Source organism: Pleurodeles waltl, chromosome 4_2, assembly GCF_031143425.1.
Source record: "Pleurodeles waltl isolate 20211129_DDA chromosome 4_2, aPleWal1.hap1.20221129, whole genome shotgun sequence".
NCBI lineage: Eukaryota > Metazoa > Chordata > Amphibia > Caudata > Salamandridae > Pleurodeles > Pleurodeles waltl.
In genome coordinates, this window is record NC_090443.1 from 810783474 (window position 1) to 810811112 (window position 27639).

At 43.8% G+C, this 27639-nt stretch overlaps 1 protein-coding gene across 3 annotated transcripts in view; it reads right to left on the minus strand.

Annotated features, from left to right (window-relative positions):
- The window catches only part of SGIP1 (SH3GL interacting endocytic adaptor 1), a 933552-nt gene that overhangs the window by 224173 nt on the left and 681740 nt on the right, over positions 1–27639 (minus strand). For all 3 annotated transcript variants that reach the window (XM_069232486.1, XM_069232484.1, XM_069232485.1), the window contains exon 13: positions 21151–21612. In XM_069232486.1, the coding sequence (XP_069088587.1) occupies positions 21151–21612 (462 nt within the window). The remainder of the gene's footprint in view (positions 1–21150; positions 21613–27639) is intronic.

The window sequence follows — 27639 nt, forward strand, 5'->3', positions numbered from 1 at the left end:
CATAGCTTTTAAGAACATTAATTGTAGCAGAAAGAATAAAGATTTATAAGAGGAGATTGAAACCAAAGCAAAAGTTAGGCAGAATGCCCTAACAACGTCTGTTTTAAAACAAAATAATCTTTAATTGCCACAATGCTACGTATATGGGGATGCTCTGATAGAATTTACAAACAAATTGTCTTTACTCATTTTGCACGCTTCTGCTTTATTTTGTATTTGTTTTTGTTGGGAAGTGTATATGCTGTGGGGTTTTTGATTTGGGAGGCTATTTGGGGTGTGTATACTACAAGCATTTCCGTATTTTATATGCGAATTCATAGATGTTTCACCCATATTTGCTTCTTGCATGGAATATTTTTTGCATTTAATCTGCATACCAATTTTTTTAAATAGAATGTAAAAAAACGTATTCTTAGATGTCAGTACATTGAACTCTAGCTCTAAGTTATATCTCTTTCTTCCATTAGCTATAATAGCCCAAGTTATGACAGGGCTTCTGAGAAGCCACCTTGCTTTCAAAAACCACCGCTGGAAGGGAAAATAGGGACAATATCTAATAATCTATTGACAACAAACCCACTGACTATCCTGAAATCCTGGAACTAAGAGCTAGATGGCAAGGTATGTGAGTATACTGAGAATAAGTGTCATGAAACTGCATACATAACCAAGATTAGTCTTTCAAGTAGCATGGAGATGGCATGTAGTCAAAAAAAGCCACAAAAAGGTCAAGTATTCCAAAGAAAAATAACATAGAACTCAGCTGTGAGGGGCGCAAATGAGCCAGAATCTTGGTGCCACACTGGGGGAGGGTGGGTGGCGGCTGGGATGGGGGGCATATTACTCTACTGACGCATGTAGTGGGGAGTGTGGGAACACAGGTGCTTCTTTGGGAGGGTGTGGTGAGAAGCCAGATGGATTCCTGAGCTGAGAATCACAGATGCGTCTGAAGCTATGCCTGCTGGGTTTACTGAAGGGCAGTATAAAGTAAACACTTGAGCTTCGGGGTGGGCATGCATTTGCTATCTGGAATGTATATCTGTAATCAGTGGAGTAAGCCACGAACCACGTTTCCGTGGGAATATGGGTTTATGAAATATCAATTAAAGGAAACCCAACAAAACAAATGGTAAAATCTAGAAACGCGTATTATCAATGAGAAGGAATATGGAGGAGGTTGCGTTTTTAACACTATAAACGTACAGCAATTCATTTGACAAAACTCCAGATGTTCGCCAACAAGAACAAGTAATTATCAATTGGTACACTATAAATTGTAAATTGAGCGAGGCAGTACATTTTTAGGATGTGATGCAAACATTCCCCATTGTTTGTTTCTTTTGTGCATCCAACTGCATACAAACATTGAAAGAAAAGAAAAGATCTCTATTTGCCAAGAGCATTCAAAACATTACAAATGAAAATTCACATTGGGAATACTCCTTAGAGTTATTCTCCCTACGTTCATTTGTCTAACTAAGCTGATAATTTGTATTTTGCTGTGAGGATTAAAACTATATATATATATTTTTTCTATTTTGAAACTTTGAATTGGGTACCAAATTTAACACAACTTTGTGGAACGCACATATTCTTACATATGTGAAGTTTGGTTAAAACTTGTCATGGATATTACAATTAAAAACACACTTTATTCAGTATTTGACTATTGTTTCCAACAAAGGCTTCTCTTCTGGCACCCATTCAATAATATTTTGCAAACTTGTCTAAAATAAGCTTGGCCAAATTTAGATGGCAAGCATAACTTTCCTGGAAAAACTTGCCATTTAATGATGGACAAAAATCGATGCATTAGAGACATTTAATGGCATGATGGTATATCTATAATATGATCGTGCCCAGAACAAAGTCCTATGTCGAAGTCCTACCCAAATATGTTATGTGCATAGTGCTCATTACACCCACAGACTATGGCTGTGGCATTTCCTCTGTACAGTTCCAATTAGTAATATTTGGCTGCTGCTATTTACAAGGCATAGTCTGCAGCAAAGGTCCTTGTCCAGTCAGCATGGAGGACATTTTTCATACCTTAGAGGTGCAGGAATAGATAATGGGGAAATGGCTTGGCAGGAGCCCTTGTTTGGAATTACGTGCAGAAATGAACAAGTTATTTACTTCCGGTAACATTATTTCTGGTAGAGACAAACTTGCCACAGAATACTCATCTTTTAAATGCTGCCCAGACGTCAGTCTGGATCCAGAAACTTTTCAGCAGTACTGATGCACGCCAGTAGGTGGCGCCATGCTGCTCTGCACTGATGTTCTGCTCCGAAAATGACGTGAGGAGCCTACGTAGCCGCCAATTACGCATGCCAAGGTCAGTTGTTTTGAAGAGTGTCTGCGCCACAAAGTACAGAACCCCAAAAGCAAATTGGTGTGACAAGTATGCAGATTCTTAGACTTGGGATCTTATTAAAGGGTAAAGTCTAATCACAGAACGGTGTGAATGGGAGGATTGGTCAAATCTTTGGTGAGATAGAGTCTCTACCAGCAAAAGCATTACCAAAGAGAAGTAACTTGTTCTTCTGATAGAAATGTCTAGCAGCAGATCCCTCAACTTTTGAATAGATACCGAATCAGTACCTATTTGGAGGTGGCTGCGGACCAAGCGGGCTAAAAGCCCCTCTCAACTAACCTGTCTAGACAATAGTGCTTCATGAACGTATGGAGGGATGTCCACACAGCCAGCTGGAAAATTCAGAGGACAGATACTCTGCGGGCCAAAGCAGTGGCAGCAGCTTTGACCCTGGTAGAGTGAGCACCCAGTCCTTCCAAAGGCTGCTTTTTAGCCAACGCGTAGCAGATCTTTTGGCAAAGGATGATCCAGCAAGAGATGACTCTCTTCAGTACAGTCTTATCTTTTTTTGCTCCACTTAAGCACACAAGGGAGCTTATAATTCACTCAGTGTGCTTTGTTAAAAGCTACAATCTATGTAACACCTGTTTTGGAGTGCCAGATGGCTCCAGAAACTCAGGTTGTGCCAGAACAAATTGTGGGATAGACTCCAACTTTGATCATGTTCAGGAGTGAGATCAAGAAGTATGGTGCACCGTCTTAGGAGAGGGAAAAACGCCAGGAAGTGGCTGAGCCCTGCTTAGATTTCTTGTGTTTTTTTCTTCGACTTGCCCGACTACTTTGATTGAGACTAAGACTGTCCTCTGGAACGGGACTTAACTTTAGACTTGCAGTGGTCGTGTTGCAGAGCTGTCTGCAGCCTGATGATGAAGAGTTCGACCTAGTGGTCTCATACGGCCGTCAGCTTTATCCACATGCAATCACTGCAGGCCTTAGAGTTGTGGCTCGACCTGAGGCACCATAGGCAAATTTGGTGAGGATCTGTCACAGACATTTGTTTGCAAAAGTCCTTACAGGACCTAAAACCTGTCATTTTGGGAGGTAACATATCCCTTGTACACCGAAAAATATTTTTGGGATCGAAGTCTGCAAAAGACGACAGACAGCTCTGGATCAGCACCTGCTGGTGTGGAAAGAAAGAAACTGGTTTTAGCACGAGGGAGTGGTGCCTCTATAGGACCCACGCATTATTTCTGGAGCAGAACGGCATCAGTGCAGAGCCGCACAGCACCACTTATCGGTGCGCAGAAGTAGTGCTTTTAAGATTCCGGATCCAGTCTGAAGCCTGGGGAATATACAAAAAGTTAACAATCTGCATCTAGACGTCTCTTTCAGAATAAGATGTGGAAAAGAGCCACACAAATCAGGAAACATGTAGATAACAGGTTTATTTCCTTTCATGTCATGGATTTATCTCTCATCCCATTACTAAGGAGCTGCATCTCGTCCCAATGGGCTCTGTCATAACAAGCTAATAGTGCTTGCGAGTTGGCTATCCTCCACTGATTTCCTGCCTGGGATGCAATTCTTTTTCCTGCAGTATCGAATTTCCTGCTTTCTTTAACAGGAGGGGCTGCATCTCCTGAGGACTGACTATTTGCCCCTTTCCTGGCAGCGCTAACTACAACAGAATCAGGTGGTACCTGATGTGTGATATAATCAGGGTCAGAAGGTGCAGGGGTGTATTTCTTCTCTTTCCTAGGAGTTATAATGTGCGCTTTTACTGGTTCGTTAAAGATCTGATCTGCATGTTTTACTATGCCTGGGAGCATTTGGAGGCATTGGTACGTAGAATGAGTTGAGGATAATGTGTTGAATACAAAATCCTGTTCAAGTGGCTCCGTACGCATGTGTGGTAGGCTTCTATACGAGCGGATCAAGTAGAGTCAGTGAAGGGGTATATGTGTTTTATGCTTGAAGTTTTATTCTCTGTTTTATTCACAGGATATTCACTTATTCAATGTTTATAGATATTTGGTAAGCCTCGGGTTTTCTGCTCTTCTCAATTTCTTTCTTTCTTTCTTTCTTAGGTTTCCTCTCCCTCTGGTCTGTCCCGGTTGTGAAGGATGTGGGCGTCTCTCTCTCTCTCGAATTCCGGGCATGAAGGGAAAAGAAAGGAACAGGTAAGTCCTTCTGCAGAACCGGGCTGTTTATTGTGCTCGTGAGGGAAAGGGCAGCAAGCAGGGTAAGTCCGTGAGGGGGTGGTCAGGGTTGGGGTTTAGGGTTCCTGGTGTCCGTATAGTGCCTGGTTCCCTTCCTTCCCCTTCCCTTGTAACTCCTTCACCCTCCCCGTACTTCCTCCCGCCTCCCTGGTGCCTTTTCTAGTGCCCGTGATTCCCCGTAACCCTCCTGTCCCTAGGAGGGACCGTACCTTATTAAGCCACAACCCTCCAGGGTCGTGGCGGCATTCTCGGGTCTCCGGCGTCTCTCCTTTCGCCGCCTCCCGTGTTTCTTCACTCCTTCCACGGTCTGACTCCTGCTTCCTCGAAGGGGCTGCCGGTGACTCTGTTCTCCCGGTCGGCGTTCTCTCCGTCTCGTTCGGCTTCTCCGTCGCGTTCTGCCTTTTCCCAGGATCGTTGTCCTTTTTCTTTACCTCTGCCGGAACCCGGAAGTCGTCGTAGCTGTTACGGCGTGGCGTCCCCTCGTTGCCAGGGGAACGCAACGTCGTCTCCCGGGAGCCTGCAGAGTAATGGCGGATTCGGGGTAAGTAATACGCGGTCTCCGAGACCCGTCTACAGTCCCCTACCCATGATCGGGACTGCTCGAGGACCGAGGAGGACGAAGGAGGAAACCGGGAGAGGTAGTCGGCTGGACCTTGTTGGGAACCAGGGATGTGGCGTACCTGGAACGTAAATGGTTGCAGTTCTAGGAACCATCTCAAGATTCTGGAGTTAGAGTCTTTGTGAGAGGCAAGCCAGGTGAGAGGGGCATGGTCAGTAAATAAAACGAAGGGCCTGCCTAAAAGATAATACTGCAAGGAGTCCACAGCCCATTTGATGGCAAGACATTCTTTTTCGATAGTTGGGTAATGGGTCTCTCGCGGAAACAGTTTTCTACTTAGAAAAACCACAGGGTGGTCGAATCCCTCCCCATCGGGCTGGGTGAGTACAGCTCCGAGACCGACGTCCGAAGCATCAGTATATAAGTGAAAACTGTTTGAAAAATCTGGACATTTAAGTATCGGGTCAGTGGTAAGGGACTGTTTCAATCATTCAAAACTACTCTGTTGGGATTCGGTAAATGGGGCCAGTTTCGTGGGGCTTTGTTTAGTCAGGAGGTCAGTCAGAGGGGCTGCAATGGTAGAATAACTGGGGATAAATCAGCGGTAGTATCCTACTAAGCCTAGGAATGATCGTAGGTCTTTCTTCGTTCTTGGTTTAGCTGCTTGGAGTATGGCCTCAACTTAGCTTTTCTGCGGTTGTAGAGTGCCGCTCCCTATGACATAACCTAGATATGAGACTTCAGTGCTTCCTAGTAAACATTTCTTAGGGTTGGCAGTTAAACCGGCCTCAGTTAAGGCGGAGAAGATTGTATGCAGATGCAATAAGTGATCTTGCCAGGTTTCGCTAAAGATGACAATGTCGTCTAGGTAGGCTGCGGTAAAGGTCTGGAAGGGTTTTAAGATTCGATCCATCAGGTGCTGAAAAGTCGCGGGAGCGCCGTGAAGGCCAAAAGGTAAAACCGTGAATTGATAAAGACCGGAGGAGGTTGAAAAGGCTGTTTTTTCTTTGGCATCGGGGTGGAGGGGTATCTGCCAATACCCCTTGGTTAAGTCAAGGGTGGATAAATAACGAGCCTTCCCTAATTTCTCTAAGATGTCATCCACTCTGGGGATAGGGTAGGTGTCGAACAAGGAGATCTCATTAAGTTTGCGAAAATCAATACAAAATCTAATTGATCCGTCTGGTTTAGGAACCAACACTACCGGGGAATTCCAGGGACTGTTAGAGGGTTCAATGACCCCTAACGCTAACATGGTTTCGACTTCGGTTTCAATGATGGGTTTTCGTGCTTCAGGGATGCGATAAGGACGAAGACGTACTACATGTCTTACAGGTGTTTTAATGTGATGATATATCAATGACGTTTTTCCCGGTATTTCTGAGAAGAAATGGGGATGTTGTTCGATTAGGGTGTATAATTGGTTTTTTTTTAGTTTCGGCTAGCTCCTCATTAATACTGGGTTTCTCTTCTGGATGTGTTATTCTTAAAGGGCATAGATCTAGTTCCCGTTCTTTGGTAGAGGAGACAAAACAACCGGTGTCCGTTTGTTCCTCAGTCTCTTCTGAAGGTCTCCATTGTTTTAATAAATTTATATGGTAAATTTGGGTTTTCCTCGGGCAGGTGTTTATCTCTAATAGATATGTAACAGGAGAGACTGCTCTAATAACCCTATAGGGTCCTTGCCATTTAGCAATCAGTTTATGATCAGATGTAGGCCGCATGATGAGGACCTGGTCATTGGGGAGAAAAGACCGTATTTTGCTTCCCTTGTCATAGTATGATTTTTGTTGTTTTTGAGCCGTGACTAAATGACTATGGACGTCTTCCCAGAGGGTCTGTAACTGATTTTTGAGTTGGTGGATATAGTCAATCAGAGGTTTCCCTTCTTCCTGTTCTTCCTCCCACGTCTCGGCGGCCATATCTAGGAGACAACGAGGTTGTCTCCCGAACACCAATTCAAAGGGACTGTGTCCCGTAGAAGACTGTTTGTGGGTTCGAATGGCATACAGGACCAAGGGAAGCTTCTGATCCCAGTTGCGACCGGATTCGTCCACAGTTTTCCGCAGCAGTGTCTTTATAGTGCGGTTATATCGTTCTACCAACCCGTCTGTCTGGGGGTGATAGACCGAGGTCCGTAGTTGGGTGATCCCTAATATCTGACATATCTGTTTCATGAGTTTTGACATAAAGGGTGTACCTTGATCTGTCAGTATTTCCTGGGGAAAACCTATTCAGGAGAACACTGTTATCATGGCTTGTGCTATTGTTTTGGTTGTCATGCTGGAAAGGGGTATGGCTTCGGGGTATCTAGTCGTATAGTCAACTATGACTAAAATTTAAGTATGTCCTTTAGAAGAGGGAAGTAGGGGCCCTATGAGGTCCATACCCACCCGTTTAAAAGGAATATCAATAATGGGTAAAAGGTATAGTGGTGCTTTCCTGGGCATTCCTGGTTCAGTTAATTGGCATCTAGGACATTGGGAACAGTATCTGCGTATCTGAGCATACACTCCGGGCCAATAAAATTTTCGCATAAGATATTCTTCTGTTTTTTCCCGACCATAATGACCTCCCCCGGGTTGATTATGGGCTAAAAACAGTGCTTGGGCTCGAAATGGTTCAGGGTCTACTAATTGTTGCTTGGTTTCTCCCGTAACAGTTATAGTTATTCGGTATAGGAGGTTTTTCTTGACAAGAAAATAAGGACCCACCTCATTGGTGATCTCAGTTTTGGCCGAACTCCAGGTGTGGGAAAGGGTAGGATCTTCTCTCTGGCTGGTTTGGAAGGAAATGGGCCTGCTACTAATTTCTGCTACTAGTTTAGGAACTTCCTTTGTCCTTTGGGCTTCCTGATATTGTCTTCTCTCAAGTCTTTTCTCATTTTGTGTGAGTTTCTTTCGGTGGGGTGGTACTTCAATGGTGGAATCGGAAAAAGGGGCTTCGGTCCACCACTCGGGAGTCACAGCGGGTCCGCGGACTTGGTCTAATAGGTCATAAAATCGAGTATAATCAGTCCCTATAATACAGTCCTCGATTAATCGATCCATAACCCCTATCGAAACCATATCCTGAAAGGGACCCCATTCAATTTTAACCATTGTGAGGGGATAACTTCCTTTGTCTCCATGTATACAACAGATGGAGACCCAGTGGTCAGTAACGGAAGTATCAAGATGGATTAGATCCTTCCGCATTACAGATTGGCTGCATCCTGAATCAATTAATGCCGAAATGACCTGTCCATTTATGGTGACAGCGTATCTAAATTTCTCATTCCCTTTTCCTGTACATAGAACTCTACGTTGTGTGACCCCAATTTCCATGGGTTCCGGTCCTTCAGCTTTCCTTGGACATATTTGTGCAATATGGACCCACTCTCCACAGTGGAAGCATTGTGGGGACTACATAGGGTGATGTTCAACGGGTTTAGGGAACCGGATTTCTTCTGGGAGATACCTGGGAACTGGTTTTGATGGAGGGGTGGGAGGTTTTTGGAAAGGTCTAGGAGACAAGGGTTTAATTTCTGCGGAGCGATGGAAAGCACAAGCCAAATCAATAGCAACCTCAGTGTCCACCTTTGGGTGTTGTTGGATCCAGTTCTTAGTACTAGGGGGCAGGGAATCTAAATACTGTTCTAAAATAATGGTCTTAATGACATCCTCCCGGGTTGTCCCTATGGGTCCCAACCATTTTAGAGACAAGTCTTTCACCCGGAAGTAGAAGGAGCGAGGGTCTTCGTTCGTACTCCATTTTATTTTTCTAAATTTTAAACAATAATATTCCGTATCATGTCTGACTCGCCCCAGGATACTCTTTTTTATATCTTTGTAAGGGGTAGTACCGTCAGGGTTGGCGGACTAGTATGCGGTCTGTAGGAATCCAGTAAGCAGGGGTGCCACATACTGACCCCAGCGGTCCTCTGGCCATTGAGCAGACGCGGCTACCCTCTCAAAGTTAGTAAAAAAACGAGTCTGGGTCTTCCCCCTTTTGGTACTTTTGTAGGACCGAACTGGGAATGTTTGGATGTACCTTACTGGTCGCTATTGTATCGGTTAACTTTTGTAATGCGGTCTCATGTACTAGTTGGTTATTGGCTAAGATTGTAGCCTGACTTTTTAAGGCCGACTGTAAGGCCTCCCGGTCTTCCTTGGCCTCTCTTTGGTGTGCTTCCCACACCAGCTGCAGATGTCTTTGTCCTTCTGCAAGTTGCTTAATCATATCCTCGAGGGATGGGGATTCACTCATGATGAAGCACGCTTGTAAGCCCACCTGGGAATTCAAATCCCACTTCTGACACCACTGTGGTAGGCTTCTGTACGAGCGGCTCAAGTAGAGTCAGTGAAGGGGCATATGTGTTTTATGCTTGAAGTTTTATTCTCTGTTTTATTCACAGGATATTCACTTATTCAATGTTTATAGATATTTGGTAAGCCTCAGGTTTTCTGCTCTTCTCAATTTCTTTCTTTCTTTCTTTCTTAGGTTTCCTCTCCCTCTGGTCTGTCCCGGTTGTGAAGGATGTGGGCGTCTCTCTCTCTCTCTATAATTCCGGGCATGAAGGGAAAAGAAAGGAACAGGTAAGTCCTTCTGCAGAACCGGGCTGTTTATTGTGCTCGTGAGGGAAAGGGCAGCAAGCAGGGTAAGTGCGTGAGGGGGTGGTCACGGTTGGGGTTTAGGGTTTCTGGTGTCCGTATAGTGCCTGGTTCCCTTCCTTCCCCTTCCCTTGTAACTCCTTCACCCTCCCCGTACTTCCTCCCGCCTCCCTGGTGCCTTTTCTAGTGCCCGTGATTCCCCGTAACCCTCCTGTCCCTAGGAGGGACCGTACCTTATTAAGCCACGACCCTCCAGGGTCGTGGCGGCATTCTCGGGTCTCCGGCGTCTCTCTTTTCGCCGCCTCCCGCGTTTCTTCACTCCTTCCACGGTCTGACTCCTGCTTCCTCGATGGGGCTGCCGGTGACTCTGTTCTCCCGGTCGGCGTTCTCTCCGTCTCGTTCGGCTTCTCCGTCGCGTTCTGCCTCTTCCCAGGATCGTTGTCCTTTTTCTTTACCTCTGCCGGAACCCGGAAGTCGTCGTAGCTGTTACGGCGTGGCGTCCCCTCGTTGCCAGGGGAACGCAACGTCGTCTCCGGGGAGCCTGCTGAGTAATGGCGGATTCGGGGTAAGTAAGACGCGGTCTTCGAGACCCGTCTACAGTATGGTAACCCCATGATATGCTGCCGCCCTAGCTATGACCTGGTTATAGACAGTACTATCCTCAGGTGGGGATGGTTTAGAGGGGTAGCTGTCTAGATCATTACTTGGAATGGGATCAGGGTCATAAAGATCCCATGGATCAACAGTGTTCTGTTGTGAGTCATATGAATGAGTGGGTGACTGCACTGGTGTAGGGCTGGTGGGAGGAGAGGTAGGTGGGTGGGGAGAATGAGGAGGAGAAGACTGAGGAGGTGGTGGTTTCTCCTTCTGTTTTGGCACTTTAACTGGAAGCTGCATAGTGTCCAATTCCTCCTGAAATGCTAGCTTCATCTGTTTTTAAAGGAGGTGCTGTAAGAATTCTCCCTGTTTCTTTATGGATGTGGATCCTGGATTGCCTTTCATCCATAATTTCCAGAATTGGTTCTACCTCTAACTCCTCTTCAGAGGTTTTGTGGCTTTAAGTCTTTTCAAAAGTCCATGCTCATCTGTGTATGTTGGTCTTTTCGGCTCCGAAGCATGCTTTTTTGGGATCGAAAAAGATGAGGACGAAGAAGGTTTCGGCTCTGAAACTGTCTTTCTTATTTTCGGCTCCGAAAATTGATGTCTACTGGAGTCGGAAATGGAGGTTTTTGTTGTCACCGAGGTTTTTGGAGAAGTGGCCTTTTTCTGTGCCGAACTGGGAGGTTGGTCACCGACAGTCTTTTTTTGGGCCGAGCCATGGCCTTCCGGCAGTGGCGTACCCAAGGCCTTTTGTTTTTTCTTTTGTGAGTGTGCAGGGGCAGACGTACTCACATGTTGTCTGGCTGTGACTGGTCTGGCTTCCTCTGATTCCTGCTCCGACTCCGAATCTCGAACTGAGACCGCTGTCTGCATCAATTCTTCCTCTTCCACATCGAGATGTTCCCTGCTCTTCTACACCATTTCGAGCCTTCTTGCTCTTCGGTCTCAGAGTCTTTTTCGATCGGAAGGATCGACAGGCCTCGCAGTTTTCCTCCCGATGGTCTGGGGGAAAGGCAGAGGTTGCAAACCCGATGCTGGTCTGTGTATGGGCACTTCGCCTGGCACAGAGGACATAATCATAATGGAGTCCGATCCATGAGGCTTTCCACGCAGTCGGCCCGAATATGCCAGAGTTGGGAGCGTGCGCCCCAAAGGGCGAACAAAGTTGTTTTCCTGACGGTACTGCTGTGTCGATGGAAGAATATTAACCCGATCTATACAATACCGACAAAAAGAGAGTTTTAAAAAGTTTTCTGAATCGAAATCTCGGAGCGAGAGGAAACACATCCGAACCAGACAGCGGAAATAAATCAATCTAACAATGGAGTCGATGCACATGCGCAATGGAACCGAAGAGGAGTCATCACTCGATCTTGTGACTCGAAAAACACTTCTTCAAAGAAAAACAACTTGTAACACTCCGAGCCCAAATCTAGATGGTGGACTAATGCACAGCATGTGTATCTGCAGCTACACATGCCATCGAACAGCTATATGGAAAATGTCACTTACCCAGTGTACATCTGTTCGTGGCATTAGTCGCTGCAGATTCACATGCTGTGCACATCCCGCCATCTGGTGTTGGGCTCGGAGTGTTACAAGTTGTTTTTCTTCGAAGAAGTCTTTTCGAGTCACGAGACCGAGGGACTCCTCCCATTTCGACTCCATTGCGCATGGGCGTCGACTCCATCTTAGATTGTTTTCCCCGCAGAGGGTGAGGTATGACTTGTGTATGCTAGTAATAGTGCCCATGCAATGGAGTGAATACGTATGTACATAATGAAGTTTAAAGTAATATATTTACAAATTTAGAAATGTTCAAGATCAACTTCTAAACGGCTACAGGCTCCCGGGGAGGCGGGTGGGCGCATGTGAATCTGCAGCGACTAATGCCACGAACAGATGTACACTGGGTAAGTGACATTTTCCGTTCGATGGCATGTGTAGCTGCAGATACACATGCTGTGCATAGACTAGTAAGCAGTTATCTCCCCAAAAGCGGTGGTTCAGCCTGTAGGAGTTGAAGTTGTTTGAAACAATGTTCGTAGTACAGCTTGACCTACTGTGGCTTGTTGTGAAGTTAACACATCTACACAGTAGTGTTTGGTAAATGTATGAGGAGTAGACCATGTTGCTGCCTTACATATTTCGTTCATTGGAATATTTCCTAGAAAGGCCATGGTAGCACCTTTCTTTCTGGTTGAGTGTGTCTTTGGTGTAATAGGCAGCTCTCACTTTGCTTTAAGATAGCAGGTTTGAATACACTTAACTATCCATCTAGCAATGCCTTGTTTTGAAATTGGATTTCCTGTATGAGGTTTTTGAAAGGCAATAAATAGTTGTTTTGTTTTTCGAATTAGTTTTGTTCTGTCAATGTAGTACATTAGCGCTCTTTTGATGTCTAATGTATGTAGTGCTCTTTCAGCTACAGAATCTGGCTGTGGGAAGAACACTGGTAATTCTACCGTTTGATTCAAGTGGAACGGTGAGATCACTTTTGGTAAAAATTTTGGATTTGTCCGTAGAACTACTTTATTCTCGTGCATTTGAATAAATGGTTCTTGTATGGTAAATGCTTGAATTTCACTCACCCTTCTTAGAGATGTGATGGCAATCAAAAATGCAACTTTCCACGTTAAGTATTGCATTTCACAAGAGTGCATGGGCTGAAAAGGCGGACCCATGAGTCGTGTTAAGACAATGTTGAGGTTCCATGAAGGAACTGGTGGTGTTCTTGGTGGTATAATTCTCTTTAGGCCTTCCATAAACGCTTTTATGACTGGTATCCTAAATAATGAAGTTGAGTGCGTAATTTGCAGGTAAGCTGAAATTGCAGTAAGATGTATCTTTACGGAAGAGAAAGCTAGTTTCGACTTTTGCAAATGTAGTAAGTATCCTACTATATCTTTTGCAGATGTGTGTAAGGGTTGAATTTGATTATTATGGCAGTAATAAACAAATCTTTTCCACTTATTTGCATAGCAGTGTCTGGTGGTAGGCTTCCTAGCTTGTCTTATAACCTCCATACATTCTTGTGTGAGGTCGAAGTGTCCGAATTCTAGGATTTCAGGAGCCAAATTGCTAGATTCAGCGATGCTGGATTTGGATGTCTGATCTGTTGTTTGTGTTGTGTTAACAGATCTGGTCTGTTTGGTAGTTTGACATGAGGTACTACTGAAAGGTCTAGTAGTGTTGTCTTGCCCATGTTGGTGCTATTAGTATGAGTTTGAGTTTGTTTTGACTCAACTTGTTTACTAGATATGGAAGGAGTGGGAGAGGGGGAAATGCGTACGCAAATATCCCTGACCAGTTCATCCATAGCGCATTGCCCTGAGACTGATGTTGTGGGTACCTGGATGCGAAGTTTTGGCATTTTGAGTTTTCCTTTGTTGCAAATAGATCTATTTGTGGTGTTCCCCAAATTTGGAAGTAAGTGTTCAGTATTTGGGGGTGAATCTCCCATTCGTGGATCTGTTGGTGATCCCGAGAGAGATTGTCTGCTAACTGATTCTGAATTCCTGGAATAAATTGTGCTATTAGGCGAATGTGGTTGTGAATCGCCCAATGCCATATTTTCTGTGTCAGGAGACACAACTGTGTTGAGTGTGTCCCTCCCTGTTTGTTTAGGTAATACATTGTTGTCATGTTGTCTGTTTTGACAAGAATGTATTTGTGGGTTATTATGGGTTGAAATGCTTTCAGCGCTAGAAATACCGCTAACAGTTCTAAGTGATTTATGTGAAACTGTCTTTGCTGTATGTCCCATTGTCCTTGGATGCTGTGTTGATTGAGGTGTGCTCCCCACCCTGTCATGGAAGCATCTGTCGTTATCACGTATTGTGGCACTGGGTCTTGGAAAGGCCGCCCTTGGTTTAAATTTATACTGTTCCACCATTGAAGCGAGATGTATGTTTGGCGGTCTATCAACACCAGATCTAGAAGCTGACCCTGTGCTTGTGACCATTGTGATGCTAGGCACTGTTGTAAGGGCCGCATGTGCAACCTTGCATTTGGGACAATGGCTATGCATGAAGACATCATGCCTAGTAGTTTCATTACCATTTTGACTTGTATCCTTTGTTTTGGATACATGGCCTGTATTACATTGTGAAATGTTTGAACTCTTTGTGGACTTGGAGTGGCGATCCCTTTTGCTGTGTTGATTGTCGCTCCTAAGTATTGCTGTGTTTGACACGGCAGAAGGTGTGACTTTGCGTAGTTGATCGAGAAACCTAGTTTGTGTAGGATTTCTATGACATATTTTGTGTGTTGTGAACACCGTCTTAGTGTGTTGGTTTTGATTAACCAATCGTCCAGGTACGGGAACACATGTATTTGCTGCCTTCTGATATGTGCAGCTACTACTGCCAGGCATTTTGTAAAAACTCTTGGCGCAGTTGTTATTCCGAATGGCAACACTTTGAATTGGTAATGTATCCCTTGGAATACAAACCTTAGGTACTTTCTGTGTGAAGGATGTATTGGTATATGGAAATATGCATCCTTTAGGTCTAGTGTTGTCATGTAGTCTTGTTGTTTGAGCAGTGGGATTACGTCTTGTAAAGTAACCATGTGAAAGTGGTCTGATTTGATGTAGGTATTTAATGTTCTGAGATCTAGTATAGGTCTCAGACTCTTGTCTTTTTTGGGTATCAGAAAGTACAGTGAGTAAACTCCTGTGTTTAATTGTTGTCTTGGTACTAATTCTATTGCTTCTTTCTGTAGCAATGCCTGAACCTCTAGTCCTAGAAGATCTATATGTTGTTTTGACATACTGTGTGTTTTCGGTGGGACGTTTGGAGGGAATTTGAGAAAATCTATGCCATAACCATGCTGGATAATTGCTAAGACCCAAGTGTCTGTTGTTATTTCCTCCCAATGTGTGTAAATCTTGGTTAGTCTCCCCCCCACAGGTTTTATGTGTTGGGGATTTGTGACCTTGAAGTCCCTGTTTGTTTGGAGGAGTTTTGGGACTTTGGAACTTTCCTCTATTTCTTTGAAATTGTCCTCCTCTATATTGTCCCCGAAAACCTCCCCGCTGATACTGGCTCTGGTAAGTGGGCTTTGTTTGTGAGGTTGTGGCTTCTGTGGTCTGCCCTCGAAACCCCCCTCGAAATTGTGTCTTTCGAAATGTGCCTCTGCTCTGCGGGGAGTAGAGTGTGCCCATGGCTTTGGCCGTGTCAGTGTCTTTCTTAAGTTTTTCTATTGCAGTGTCCACCTCCGGCCCAAACAACTGCTGTCCGTTGAATGGCATATTCAGCACAGCTTGCTGTATCTCGGATTTAAATCCTGATGTACGCAGCCATGCATGTCTCCTTATTGTTACTGCTGTGTTGACAGTTCTAGCAGCTGTGTCTGCAGCATCCATTGCTGACCGTATCTGATTATTGGAGATACTCTGTCCCTCTTCTACCACTTGCTGCGCTCTTTTTTGGAACTCTTTTGGTAAATGTTCAATAAAGTGTTGCATCTCATCCCAATGGGCCCTATCATATCTGGCTAACAAAGCTTGCGAATTTGCAATACGCCATTGGTTTGCTGCCTGTGCCGCCACCCTTTTGCCTGCAGCATCGAATTTTCTACTTTCTTTATCTGGAGGTGGTGCATCTCCTGAAGTATGAGAGTTGGCTCTTTTGCGTGCTGCTCCCACTACAGAGTCTGGTGTTAGCTGTTGTGTGATGTACACTGGGTCTGTTGGTGGCGGTTTATATTTTTTATCTACTCTTGGGGTAATAGCTCTCCCTTTGACAGGCTCCTCAAACACTTGTTTGGAGTGTTTTAGCATTCCGGGTAACATCGGAAGACTCTGATATTGACTGTGTGTAGACAGTGTATTAAAAAGAAAGTCGTCTTCAATGGGTTCTGAATGAAGGCTGACATTGTGAAATGCCGCTGCTCTCGATAACACTTGAGCATAGCCTGTACTATCCTCTGGTGGCGATGGTCTCGCTGGATAGCATTCAGGACTATTATCTGACACTGGTGCGTCATAAAGGTCCCATGCGTCAGGGTCATCTTGACTCATTCCCGTATGAGTTGGGGATTGCATCATTGGTGGAGTGGCTACCGGTGATGGTTGCGGAGAGTGATGTGGGGATGGTGGTGGTGTTACTTGTTTAGCCACCTTTGCGTGTGGCTGTTTGTCCTTGTCTTGGAAGGCAAGTTTACGTTTCATTTTGATTGGAGGAAGAGTGCTGATCTTCCCCGTATCTTTTTGAATAAAGAGCCGCCTTTGTGTGTGATCTGGCTCTATTGTCTCTAATTCTTGTCCAAATCTGTGTGTCTTCATTTGTGAGGACAGTCCTTGTTCCTCTGAATAGGAACTTATTTTCGGTTCCGAGGCCGGATGTTTCGGTACCGAAACCTTTTCGGCTGCTTTTTTCGGCTCGGACGAAACCTTCTCTACTTTCGGCGTCATGCCCTCTCGGTGCCGACCCATTTCGGTGCCGCTGTCTCGATGCCGAATCTTCTCGGAGCCACTCTCTCGGGCCCGAGATTGCTGTGTGCCGGTATCTCGACCGGAGTCGGATGACTTCGACACCAGCTCGCCCTTTTTCGGTGCCGATGGACGGTCACCTATTTTTCGGGTTAAGCCATGGCCTGTGGGCGGTGGCGTCCCCTGGGCTTTAGCGGTCTTCTCGTGAGTTCTTTGTTTCAACGTCTTACTCGCGGTTTTCGCCATTTCTTCGGGATCGATCTCCTCCGAGTCCGAATCCTGGGTGGAGAATGTTTCTTCCTCCTCCTCGAAACGCCCTTGTCCTGTCGGCGCCGACGCCATTTGCAGTCTTCTTGCTCTTCGGTCCCTGAGTGTCTTCCTGGACCGAAACGCTCGACAGGCCTCACAAGTATCCTCCTTGTGTTCTGGTGACAAACACAAGTTACAGACCAGGTGTTGATCTGTATATGGATACTTGTTATGGCATTTTGGACAGAAGCGGAATGGGGTCCGTTCCATCAGCCTTGAAGAGACACGTGGCCGGGCCGACCAGGCCCCGACAGGGATCGAAAAAAAAAACGAAGGGCCACCGGAGCTCTTCTTAATTCGGTGTCGATCTGTTGTAACTAACCCGATACCGAACGCAAACAATACCGACGATTTTTCCGAGATTCTAACTAACTTTCCGACCCGAAACACGGAGCGAAAAGGAACACGTCTGAACCCGATGGCGGAAAAAAAACAATCTAAGATGGAGTCGACGCCCATGCGCAATGGAGTCGAAATGGGAGGCGTCCCTCAGTCTCGTGACTCGAAAAGACTTCTTCGAAGAAAAACAACTTGTAACACTCCGAGCCCAACACCAGATGGCGGGATGTGCACAGCATGTGTATCTGCAGCTACACATGCCATCGAACATATATATATATATATATATATATACACATATATATATATATATATATATTATTCTTATTCACATTCCATTCAAATAAACCCATAATTCAAAAGAGGGCAGCACTTCCAATGTCAGCTCTCAATCTTTTACTGAGTGGCCTTTACGGAATGTGTTTCAGCACACTTGTGCCGGTCTTAACCTGAGAGGCGCCATGTTGCCTCCTACTATTTACCATTTCACTTGAAACACCTCCACCAATCACCTCTTATGTCCTTGTGAGTGCTGTCCTCTTTTGGATTATGTGGGGGGGAGTGTGAATAGAACGCTGTGGTGGCAAAGCGGCGTGACAGCACCACCAGCGATTAGGAGCAGCGCAGCATTGCCCAATTGAGGAAATTAAGATATAAATATATCATCGCTTTTAAAGAGCAGATGCATCACTTTGTAAGCACACGCACCACGGGTGCATATGGGTAAAAATGATGCAGCTGCTTTTCTTGCTTTTTCATTACAGGTCCAAGTTAAAGTAGTAACTAAAAGGAAAAACATGCAAAAGCGTTTTTTCAAGCGGGTGAGGGGAAGTAATATGTGATGAAGCAGCTTGGTGGACGAGTAGCAGAAAACAAAATAAGGGACTGGCCGTGGAAGCAATGAAGGGGTGGCAGTTACACGAGGAATGCAGGAGGGGGAGAGGAATAAAAGTGGTGCACTTGGGGGGGGGGGAGGGTGCCAACGGGAAAAAAGAGCAACGTGGGGCTATTGGAGAGAAGCATCCACACGAGAAACAAGTAGAGGCTGGGGGGCGGGAGACGCACACAAGCGGGAGAGAGGAAAACCAAAATACGACTGGCAAAGAAGCATACAAGGGATATAGCTGAAAAACACTAACTCTTGTAGAGTACATAAAAAGAAAAAGTAGCTCTTAAAAAGTGAGCAGTAGAAGGGCACTAGTAATGCATCCATAGTCCAGGGAAGGGAAAAAAAAAAAAAAAAGAAATGGAAATAAACTCCACACACGCTAATGGATAAGAAAGAAGCTAATGTGAGTGACCATTAAGCAAACTTATGGTAAGCAGTGGGGAGGCAGTAGGCCCACTGCAAGATAACAATATGTCTCACAACAAACAGCACGCGCTCTGTCTAGCAGCTGAGAACTAGAAAGACCTTTCTAACAACACTATTTTCTTTGTACACCTTTTTTCCCACTCCCTTCAACAGCTTCCCAGGTGCAGTGATTCACATTAGAACATCTTCCAGTGACCTACACTGGATAAGGCTCGGCTGTCATCAAACACTTTTCAGTAGCCACCGCTTCAGATTCTTTTCCTTCAATAGTACTGTTTCAACGAAAACTATCACCGCTCTGCAAGAGTCACTAGTACACGTCACCTAGGGTACTTCACGCCACCAATTATTAGGGAAAGTTTTCCTGAAAAGAACAGGTGAACCTGAAATTGTGATTTGGTCTATATTATAATATATATTGCAATAATAATTAAAAAAATAAACTGTTTAAAGTGGATACGTAAACTTGTGAGTAAATTGTTAAATAATTTTACCAGTGTGTGATATAGCGTAATCTTTGGAATTCAATTATGTTCTATGAAACTTATTTTGTAACGAAATTGAACATGAAAAATATTTTGTATGAACTGTAAACACATTTTATATGTACTGTAAACTCGCCATTAGGGTTACAAGCATTTGTAACATACGTGTATTTCATGATACGGTTTATTGGCATAATGGCTCGATTAAAAATAATTAACTTCGTTGCTTGCTTATGTGTTGTATTTGGGGATTGCAATAGTGCTGTTCCATACAAGTCATGTGCATGAACAAAAGTACATAATCTTGAAAGAATGCATCAAGGGTATAATTGTGTTACCAGTTATAGGTGGAAAACTCTGGCCTCTATTTATTATGAAAACCCATAAACAGTTAATATTGGCCATCTCATAGTGCAATTGCATAAACAGGAAAGAATGAATTAATTCAACTTATAAAGCGCACGGCTGCTTCAAAAGGAAATCTTATTTTATTTGGAAATGAGGTAAACAGCGTGTTACTGAATTATAGAAGGGTAAATAAAACCGGTATTCTGGTTTATTTTGCCAGGGTCGGAGAGAGCATGGTAGTTCTGCTTCATCTTTTACCTTGCCATATTAGCCGCTCTTTAACCCTTTAAAAAAAAACACACATCTAAATGCTTGAGCAGAGACGGATTCAAGGCATGAGCCGATGATCATAGGATTTATTCACAGTATTATCACCCGTTACCCTCTGATCAGCTCTTCAATGACCGGACATGCCCCCACACAGACACAGAGCTCAGCTCCTAAACAGTGAATCCACAGAACACGTACTACGGGCAAAGGTGGCAAGACTACATTTACGTACAACTTCAATAAGCCTTTGGAAACCGATGGATTGCAAGTACACGTCACAAACACCACATAGATAGAATCCCTAAAAGTCCTATGAAATCATATCCATGATGCCTGTGGATAGTCAGAAATGTAGGGTTTGGGAGCAGTTGATTTCGCACCGGAGCCTACACGAAATAATGTAAAAATACGAAAAATGTGAATATCACAAAGCTAGATGGAGGGAAATGTAAGTTAAATAATTTGCAAGATGGACAGGTCAAACAATAAGGAACTCCTCTCCAGGAACCTATGTAATATTATGGGCATGCGCAAATGCAATAGGACCAAAGAAACAACTGCAAAATATTTACAAGCCAGCCAAAGTTAACCCATTTTACTAGCGTGCAACAAACCTATCATGTGCTTTCTAAATTTGGATGGATCACAAACGTGGAGCTTACAGGCCACGTCAATAAACTGGAGAGCATTTTGGTACATTTAAATAATGTCCCAAAACATGTGATCTGGAGGCGGTACAAAAGGAGGGAAAAATAACAAGCGGAAGCATGCATAGCGCTGTCCATTCAAAGCTGGTGCTGAAGTGGGCATTTGCCTCAGCTGAATCAGTTCACCAAAGGCTCCAATGGTTCGAGACGTGTAGTTGCTAAATGACGTAGCATCTCATTCAGAAACAGCACCCAACTGTACCCACAAAAAAAGTACATTGTAACCGACCAATACATGATCTGTGCTAATGGCAACTACAGCACTGTAAATTATCAATTCGTGCCTTTCCGGTACGATGATTTTGTACTGCATGAGAATAGAAACTTGCTTCAAAATACAAAGAAAGTAAAAGATGCAATCTGGTGAAAATATTTTATATAGTACAAAAAGAAACAGACAGCTTTCCCATCCTCCAAACAGTAAATAGCTTAAATACATTACACTGCCATCTGCAAATAACACTTGGAAAAAAATAAATTAGTAACATTCTGGGAACTAAACAACGACACAATACGGCACAGAAACTGACGAGTTAAAAAAAACAAAAAAAAAAAAAAACAAACAGTGCATAATATTTTCATACACACAGCTCCATAAAACAGTCATACGTAGAACTACAAACTGTTAAGTATAATTAAGGGCATACTTACCACTTGCGGTCCCAGTGCCACTGCTGGAGCTGGGTCCAGGAGACGACACCACTGTTCTGTAGGTGGGAGGTGGGGGAGGGGGAGGTGTAGCTCTCTGTCCCAGTCCGAAATCTTTTGGGGAAGATGTGGATTCAAAAACATCATCTTTGGAAGCCAGATCCACATTTTTCTCTTGAACATCTTCTAGATTAAGAGGAGAAGGAATACTGTGGGAGGATTCAGCAGGTGGAGAGGTTACAGAATTTTCCTGAGTCTGTGATTCCAGAGTTGGGGATTCAGCTGTTTCACTTGAAGTCAACACATTTGCTTCATGTTCTGGAGATTGGTCGGAAAAACGGATCCATCTGTCTTCCTCATGAACAATAACCGATTTTGGGGATAATACTGGCCCAAAAATGTTGTCCAAATCAGTTATTGATGGAAGTTTATCCCTTTTGATCTCTTCTGCCGGTCGGTCCATTCCTGTAGCCAAAACAGACAATGTTAAGACGTGAATACTGAATACCTGCAATGTGCTTCAATTTGTAAACAATTTAAATATGCTCCTCTACATACTGTTAATTTACAAGTGTTTCGGCCAAGCACTGCACTCACAATTCCACTTAATTCCCTCCTCCACTGAAGCACCCATGCTTGTTGACACTGTGCAATGTACTGAAAACAGATTCTGGCAGTGGATTCAGAGGAATTATTTTGGATATATGAATAGTTTTGAACAGCAAATATATATGAAAGAACTACACCCCACATGAATGTCATCTTCGAAGTGAAAAGTGCAGTAGACAAGAGGGAATTATGCACACTAACAAAGACAACATCACACAGGGCATGAAAAACACATGTAAAATAGACAGCCAAGGTGATGCAAAGCTGACTAGATATGTAGTCAACTAGAATTCCAGGAAGCTGGCTTGCTCCGTTAGATCATAACACATCAGATGAAAGGAGACTTAAATCCCTTGACTGGGAGTACAATTCCCCCCTGATTTTTGCACAGAAATGGTAAAGACGAGAAAGACTTAAGACAATTATCAAGTACAAGAAAAGCTTGCTCAGAAATAGGAACCAGGACCCCAAGCTTTGTTACTATAGATGACAGAAAGCAGTTTCACTACTTGGTTGCAGAAGGTTTAAAAGCAGTGTCTTTGATAACGACACACTAGAACATTATCGGGTGCAGAAGGTGTTCATATGCAGGTAGATAACAGTAACAAAATCGAGGTGCTGTCAAATAAATTACTGGAAGAGACCAAAAGTGGTCTCAATCTGCTGAGAGCAATGAGACCAGAGTGCCTCTGCTCTCAATTAGAAGCCCCTTACTGGAGACAGATTGTGCAGCCTCTTTTCACAGCAATGGCCTGAAGGCTAAATGTACCAGGAACCTGGCAGATGGGAAATAAGGAATGTAGACGTTAAGCTATGTTAGACCGAATGTTTTCTTTTTTAATGTGCATTATAGATATCAGAATGTCTAGGCGGATCACTAAGCTGAACTTCCAACAACTAAACATGGCTATTGACAGATGCTAAACAATAGACCTCTTGACTTCCACTGTTACTGGCTTCTCTACTGCTTAACTTTAAGAAACAGTTGCTGCATGGGGCAGCCTATTCGTACTGCTTAATGAAAATGCAGTCCCTTGATATGGATACTTTGGTCATCAGTATTTCAATAGATCTGGGCGCTAGTTTGGACGATTTGCCAGTAGCACTGGAAAAAACATGGGGTTATCTTCTGAAGTAGGGACCAGACCACATAACTTCATTATTATATGTCAATGAGACAGTGTTATTAGACCATAATGGAGTGGTGAAATAGGGATTACCCGATACATTCAACAATGCTAAATTAACACGATCTGAAACGACAATTAAAAATTCTATTATTTGGCATAAAAAATGCCTTGAGGATTAACTATAAATGATGATAAAACAAACGGTAATATGTTATATATTGTATAATTATCAGGACTGCATCAAAACTCAACAACTGTCTGTTTTGGAAGCGACTGCCGAAAGAAAAAAAAACAAGCAGTAGCTTAACTAGTAACCCCTAAGGTCTATCCTAGGTGCCCCAGGGGTAGTTTGCCTTGTTATAAATGGTAGGGACATTATAAAATCTGTTTAGAATAGGCCCTAGTGGGGCAATCCATCCAAAGTTTTCTTACCCATTATAGTGCTGCTAACCCCATAGGCTAACATGGGAAGGCTTTATTAAACTTTAAAAAAGTCTAACTTTTGATTGAGTTAGCTAGCAACATGATTCAAATATCAAAATAAGATACAAAAAAATCCAACAACTTGTCAGAGTCGGATTTAATATAACTATTGCAGGACAGTAGTTTTACAAGGGTAGGGTGCATTGTTATAAAAGGCAGGGCCATTATAAAATATGTTTTAAATGCCCTGGTAGGAAAAACAGCCAAAGTAGTCTTTTCCCCATTGTAGTGCTGCTGCCCCCATAGGCTAAGATGGGAAGGCTTTATTAAACGTTAAGTCTAACGATTGATTGCAGTTAGCTAGCAATGAAAGTCAACGTATCAAAATATTAGTTACGAAACCAGCAACTTGCCAGGGTTGGCTTTATTTATTATTACTATTGCAAGATAGCGGGTTTAGAACTTAGAACCTACTATCCTGTAGCAGCCTCTTCTGAATGGTCAGCCGTTTAGAGCCAAGTAGGTAGGTGTAAAGAGGCCAGGGGCTGAAACAACACAGTCATCTGGTGGGAGGAGATCTGTATACTGGAGAAACCAAGGCAGGAAGGGGGCTGGTGATATAAACTGTACTTCAAAGGTAGAAGCACGGATGTCACAGGTCCCAGGCCAGCCCCCACGTCCTTGACCCACAGCCAGATGGGAGCCTCCCCTAATTAGATTAGGAGAGGGGTGGGAAGGAGAGTGTAGAGAAAAATTAGCCAGACCTGCATTTAACAGAGATAATTTTCCCATTTTGATTTTTGTGGAACTGTTCATTCTGGCACAAAAATATGCCACAAGTCCCAGGATGTGTCATAGCAAAGGGTGGCAACTTGAACCCCATTGGTTGAGCTGTACCCCCCTCTTGTCAGCCCAGATTGGGGACTAAATATGGGAAATCTGCAGGAGCCCCTCAGACCACTGCCTGGAACATCAGAAGGAGACTGTGTAAAATCCAAACACACAAAGAAAGTATTGAGTGTGTTTAATGGTAGACAGCACAGTACACTCCTTACGCCACCAAGGTCCAACAAGTAATACCATCCCTTCACATTGCTTCTTCTAGAGCCCCACAACATTCTTAACCCCACATTCTACAATATTAATCTATAACATATTTCCCTCCTTTAAACAAACACAGAAAAATAAAATTGAATACAAGGACGGTTATATTATATTTTATATTTACATTATATTCTATCTTAACCATTCTAAGAAGATCCTAAATATGGTTGGCCACATAACATTATCAACCCGAGACAAAGGCCCCAAATTTGGCTGTCCAACATCTTGTTCTAGTACTATTTTCCACTGTATCAATATCATCACCGACAGTCTCAGGGTAATCTTCTTCCCTATCAAGCTCATTTCCAACAACCATCTGTTCTGGATTCACACTCTCAACACAACATCCTGCTGACGGCACTCCTCTCATACTTACATTATTCCCTGCTTTTATTACTTAACTTTCACCACCAGAGCACTCCTCGTCATTATTGCACTTCGCCACTCTCCTCACATTCCACACTTTCCCGTCCTGTGTAACCACACTCTTGTGATATACCTTTATCACTTTCAAAGCTCTCCCAAACTTGGACGTATCTTTCCTCACAAACCCTGGTTTGCGTATTTTGACCCAATCTCTAACAGCAATTCCAGATTCCTTAACTTTCCATTTATCACATGCTTCCTTGAACTTCTCCTGTTTCCTCCTCATTCTTTCTCTGACCTCTTCAACACACACATCTTCCCACTCTTTTCTTTGTTTCTTCTTGAACTACCATTGACACAATCTAAACACAGGATGTCTTTCTTTAAGTAACCTAGAAGGAGGAGTGGAGTGGTAACATGCTTGATATTACTATACCTAAAAAAAAACTTTTCATTTCTTTTGCCACTAACTGAACCCCATTGTAAGATATCGGAACCTCAGGATATCCTTCCCTGGCAAACACATCTTTAAAGAACTCAGAACGAGAGCGGAAGCTCAAGCACAGGTACCTACACCTTCAGCGCCAGGAATGTATCCAAATGTACCAACTCTTGAGATGGTTTCAAACATTGTGGTGCAGAGGGAGCAGGTGCAATCGCAGCCAATGTTAGTGCAGACTGACTTGACTCCAATGTTACTGCCACCAGCACAGACACCGAATATATCAAGATTCGGTCAGTTAACAGGGACATCAGTGGATCTCGCACCAGTCATGAATCAGGCAATGGGAGTACCACTCTCACAAAGTGCAGGGTCTAGAGCAGCCCCAGATGCAATATTGTTACAGATTACTGTAGGACCAGCGGTACCCTTGTATGCCCAGAAGCATACAGAGGGTGGGGAACAAACTAGGATCTCACAGAGCTTAGGAAGAAGGGGAGTGGGAGACTCAGCACCGACAACATCATCTTCAAGTACTTGTCCGGGTGAGCTTAAATCTCCTGTGGGATTTAGTCCTCTTGTGGCATTGCCAGATGCCAATCAGAGTATGAGACTTTTGACACCACAAGCTGTGGGAACAGGGGCACAACAGTTGCCAGCGGTTAATGTGAATATCATTTCATTACAAGGGTTAACAGCACAGCAGTTAACTAGTTGGCTGGATAGTCTAAGTTCATCGCAAGGTGCCTCAAAGGGGGAAGAGCAACTGAATCGAGTGGGACTAAATATTGAAGCAAATGAATTAGTTGAGGAAATAATGGGATCGAATAGGTTAGAATCCTATACTGAAGAAGAGCTGAGGTATTTGTGTCCAAGGATTACAAAGGAAGTTGGGAAAATACATCAGAAATTAGCAGAAGCAGCGAGAAGCATGACATTGATCTTAAAACAACAAAGCACTTGAAACGCAGTTACACATTAGACTTCGAAGCAAAGGATTTTGAACATATGAGGTCAGCAGGAATGAAGGCACATTTAAGGGACTTGCTGCACAGTGTGCAGATTTGGGGAGCACAAGAGAAGCGGGAAGGCAGATGGGCAAAAAGGAAAGACAAACGAAAAAGAGATAGAAGGTGAAACAGAGGGAATGGAGAAAGGAGAAGCAGTCAAAATGTTGCTGATGAGGGAAATTCCAGGAGGGCAGTTTGTTCATGTCCCATGGCATTGAAGTGACATACTTTCCTTTACAAATGATTATCCTAAATTGAGGGAGAAGCCAGTTGAATGGTACCAACAGACAGAGAGGTTTGTGAAACTCTCCAAGTGTTTGTGGGAAGACTTGAACACTTTGTTCGAGATAGTTGTACCAGCTGATTTATGGGTTGAATGTAAGAGAGCAGTAGACTGGCCAAAAAGTGAACCTGAGAGACATAAGATTACGGGCGCACCATCACCTGAGGTAATGAAAAATTATTATAAGGTGATTGAGTATCTGAAAACTAGAATTTCACCGAAAAATATTGATTGGCAGAGAATTGATGGGACGGGTGAGGAAACAAAAGAGTCAACACACACCTATTACGAGAGATTGTTAAAGGCTTTTAAAGAATACAGTGGCAAGGAAGCAGTTGAACCAAAGGACATGCTGCATTTTGTGTTCAGATTTGTTGAAGGATTGAGACCTGAAGTAGGGCAGATGATTAAGAATCATTTGATTTGTTGGCAGGCAAAACGGATTGACGAGGTGCTGCGGTATGCTAAATATTGTAGTGATGAGAGTGAATCAAAACAAAATAAATTGAAGGAAAAGGCAATGGTGATGCAGATTAAGGCAGCACAATCAGGAGTGCAAGGAGCCTTAGTGCCGCAGATGCCGCCGCAACAGAGAGCTATTGCGTTTCAGCCACAAGTGAGGGGTAGAGGACGTGGTATGGATGTGATGCGTGGTCCGGATCAGAGTACGGTGGTTGTTCAAAATGACATGCAGGGTATGAAAAGGATGTTGCCATGTCACCTGTGCGGAAACGTGGGACACTGGAAGCGGGAGTGCCCATTGATGGTGCAGGAAGGAATGGTTCAGCAAGGCGATGTCAGTACAGTTCAAACTGCAAGAGTCCCCAGAATGAGGGGCCAAGTTCCGAATGTTCAAAACCGAGGTCAAAACCTTTTGCCTCTACAGCAGATGCAGGTGACTCGAGCACAATTTACTGCTTTAGCACCAGTACAGAAGCAGATTCCTATGGTGCCTAGACAGCAAATGCACATACCCCAAGCCCCGATGGAGCAGCAACAAGTTATGCTTACTCAACAGGTTAATGGTCAGAGATCAGATAACAGTAACAACACAGTACACCAATTCCCATTTCACAGTGAGGATGAAATAAACGATGAATGTATGAGTGACAGTTCAGATGAAGG